The sequence below is a fragment of the Octodon degus genome, unplaced genomic scaffold (assembly GCF_000260255.1).
Source record: "Octodon degus isolate 3935 unplaced genomic scaffold, OctDeg1.0 scaffold00276, whole genome shotgun sequence".
NCBI classification, from domain to species: Eukaryota; Metazoa; Chordata; class Mammalia; order Rodentia; family Octodontidae; genus Octodon; species Octodon degus.
In genome coordinates, this window is record NW_004524852.1 from 2,048,916 (window position 1) to 2,052,344 (window position 3,429).

At 46.5% G+C, this 3,429-nt stretch overlaps 1 protein-coding gene across 3 annotated transcripts in view; it reads left to right on the forward strand.

The window, feature by feature from the left end:
* Positions 1–3,429, forward strand: part of Ngdn (neuroguidin) — a 47,697-nt gene that overhangs the window by 35,965 nt on the left and 8,303 nt on the right. The window contains exons 1-3 of one of the 3 annotated variants that reach the window (XM_023706936.1): positions 1,015–1,048; positions 1,387–1,446; positions 2,008–2,079. In XM_023706936.1, coding sequence (XP_023562704.1) covers positions 1,028–1,048; positions 1,387–1,446; positions 2,008–2,079 — 153 coding nt within the window. In that variant the 5' untranslated portion in view covers positions 1,015–1,027. Of the gene's footprint in view, positions 1–1,014; positions 1,049–1,386; positions 1,447–2,007; positions 2,080–3,429 lie in introns of those variants that run through there. The other 2 variants (XM_004646685.3, XM_023706937.1) reach the window with 2 other exon arrangements.

Below are 3,429 nucleotides of genomic sequence, written 5' to 3' on the forward strand. Positions count from 1 at the left end.
GCTGGGGGATTGAACCGTGGTCCCTGATGCTTTTGCTAAGCTTGTTCTAAGTAGGTGCTTTAGACCACTGAGCCATCTCTCCAGCCCATCAGCTGCTCTTTTAATGTTTTGTTTTCTACTGCATGTGATGGGGAACCATGAATCTTGACCTCACCAGCCTGCAGGAAGCGAGCGCGCTGACATATTTGAAAATAACAGTAATGAGAAAAAATGAGGGGGCGTAGCACAGCCTGGGTTTACATCAAGTCCTGCGGTGGCCCCGCTGGGGAAGTCATGCAGCTCTGAACGCTTCCTCATCTAGGAAACGAACACTCCCTTTTACGCCCCAAATAGGCAAGCATGAGGGGCGGGGGATGGCACCTGGTGTACCCCAAGGGGGCGGGCGAGTATCCTCACTAACGGCTTCTAAACTCCGGCGCTGAGTTTCTCTGCCTCAACTCTTATTTATTGATGAAAAAGGCTCAGAAACCAAGGGACCTTCTCACAGTAGCACACGGAGGACTGTTGTAGACCGACCCAAAAGCCACTTGGAGGTGTAGCGGGCAATGGCGGCTACGCAACGTGCCTACTTCCCAGCAAAGCCGAGGCGCGCCACACAGCGGCCTGTTTGGGCACTACAAGGGAGGCGAGGCGAAAAAGACGCGGGTACTGCGGCATCCAGGAGCCAATACTCTCAATTCGCTTAGCTAACTCCTTTTTCCTATTGGGCTTATTTAGTCAATCAGTCAATCATTTGCGCAGCTTTTGTTGGCTTATCTTCGATCGTTTCTCACAATCTACCAATAACACGCTTCTTTCCAAGACCATCTTACGTCACTGGACCTGCTCCCTAGTCTGATGAATTTAGCTATTTCCTTTATTCCATTGGCCAGAACAAGCCCCTCCTTCCTTCCTTCCTGTTCGGAGCGGAAGTGGAAGATCGCCTCTTCTCATTGGCTTAAATTTGAAGTGGCGCTTGTCTATCAAGTCTCTGAAGGCGGGTTAGAAGGCCGGAAGTGTGCCTCAGGAAGGGGCGGGGACTGTGGTGATGGCGGCGTCGGTAAGTGAGGTGTGCTTTCTTCCTTTCGCAGTTATTGTGGCAGTATTTGTTTTCCTTCAGCGGCTCGAGACAAAACTGTTGCCACCAAGGAAGGGGGGTGGTGAAATCCGCTTCGGAGAGAGAGCCGCCCTGGCGCGGCGGAGCAAGAGCAACAGCAGGGCAACTTGGGGCTGGAGTTACAGCCCCTTTCTAGTGAACCCGACTGACCGGCTGAGGCGAGCTGCCAGTGCGCCAGAGGGAGAAGGCCCAGAGTCTGGGATGTTCGAAGGAGATAGGGGAGTTTTCTTACTCCAGTGCTTAACTTCATCGTCCTGAGTAAGGAGTGATTTTTCGTCTTTTTCTTGTAGGGGACGCTGGAGTCAGAGGTGCCAAATGCCGTGACACTTCTGAAAAACCTCCAGGAGCAGGTGAGTAGATAATTACCTTTCTGTGTGTCTTACCCAAACTTTGGTGGTTTAGGGGCAGATATTTGAATGCTGCCGTACTACCAGAGTAGAATGATTTAATGAAAACCTTTTCAGACCAAAATTCAAAGGAATTAATTGGCTTTTGCACCCAAAGAAATATAGAAAACTGCACAGGAAAATAATTGTAGCCTATTCCCTTTATTATTACATCTAAGGAAACAGATTCTTGGAAAGTGTTGTGATTGGCTCTCGGGGTGCCTGCCTAATACACATTTGGGTAGTTCTAAGCTTTGCAAGTTCAATCAGAACAGAAAAAGTTAGAGTCTTTATCCCCCGCCCATGGTTAGGGAAACATGTTCTCTATAGCTTTTAGAAGAAATCTTAAAGCTTTTTTTCCTACCTTTTTAAGAACTACCAGAAACCATCTCATAATTAAGAAGATAGTACTGTTATTTAGCATTTTTGATAATTTTTAGGTGGCATTATTTAATTTTTGCTCTTTTCAAAAATATGATTTGTAGCCTAGTCAGCCTTTTAAAATTTTTTGGGGGCTAATTTCAGGTGATGGCTGTAACTGCGCAAGTGCAAGCACTGACAAAAAAAGTTCAAGCTGGAGCGTATCCTACCGAGAAGGTAAGATGTACTTGAAGAGGGAGCATCCCTTGACTTGATGTCTTAGGTAGTTCTTGATCACAGATTTATTGTATATTATGTTTCCTAAGTGCTAGAGCATCAGAGGTTGAGTGAGCTGGAACCTGGTGGGGAGGACAGATGAAAAGAATAGGTATGAGCAGTGGCAGTCATGTTACAGAGTCACGAGGAGTGCCATGCCAGCCGCTGAATGTGATTAGCTGCCAGGAGAGCAGAGGGAGTGAAGGAAGGCTTCTCAGAGAGATAATACGACTTTGAGGGACAAATAGAAGTAGAAGGACAGGAAGAAACACTGTGTGCAAAGGTACAAAGGCCTGAGAGCATAGTGACCTCTGGGAAAAGAGATAAGTAATTTTTATGGATGGATGTACATTTTGTGGAACAGGAGTAGAAAATAACAGTAAAAAGTAGTCACACTGAAGAGCCTGGTAGATCAACTAAGGTTCTATTATGTTTCATCTAATCTGAGATACTTGTTTTATTTATTTAGTATGTATTTCATTGACAGGGTCTGCAGGGTCTCACTACAGAGATTGGACTTGTAGTGATCCTCCTGTTTTCAGCCTCCCAAGCACTAGGATTACAGGCTGTGCCACCATGCCCAGTCTCAATTGCCATCTCAGCGTGCACTTGGGGCAGGGCCAGCATGGCATGCCAGGGATAGAACCCTAACCCCTGTGTCTGCCTAAGCAGGCAGTTTAATCCACTGAGCTATCTGGCTGGTCCACTTATTATTGGTTATTTTTAATCTCTTACCATGCATGCCAAATTCATAAATCAAAATTTATCATTGGTGTGTGTGTGTATAGGAAAAATAGCATTTGTAGAATTTTGTGCTATCTGCCATTGTGGCTATCCACAGGGGACTTTGGAATGTACCCTAAAGTGCTAAACCAGGCACATTTGTATAATCCTGCCAACTCTGTAGGCTGAGATAGGAGGCCCATAAGTTCTAGGCCAGTCTAGGCAACTCAGTGTATGCATAACTTGTACAATTTAAAAAATAAGTGGCTTTGGATGGTGGAGTGTGCCTATAATCCCAGTGTTTGGGAGGCTGAGGCAGAACGATCACTCTGAGTTCAAGGCTAACCTGGACTATACAGCAAGACCCTATATCAAAAAAAGAAAAAGGAAGAAAGAACTAAAAAGGACTAGGGGGCCAGGGAGATAGCTTGATGGTCTAAGTGCCTCCCTGGCAAGTGCAGGGACCTGGGTTTGATCCCTGGTACCACATGCCATGCTGGCCCCGTCCTGAGCTGACCACTGAAACTGGGCGTGGTGGCACACACCTGTAATCCCAGCACTGTGGAGGCTGAGATAGTAGGATCACTA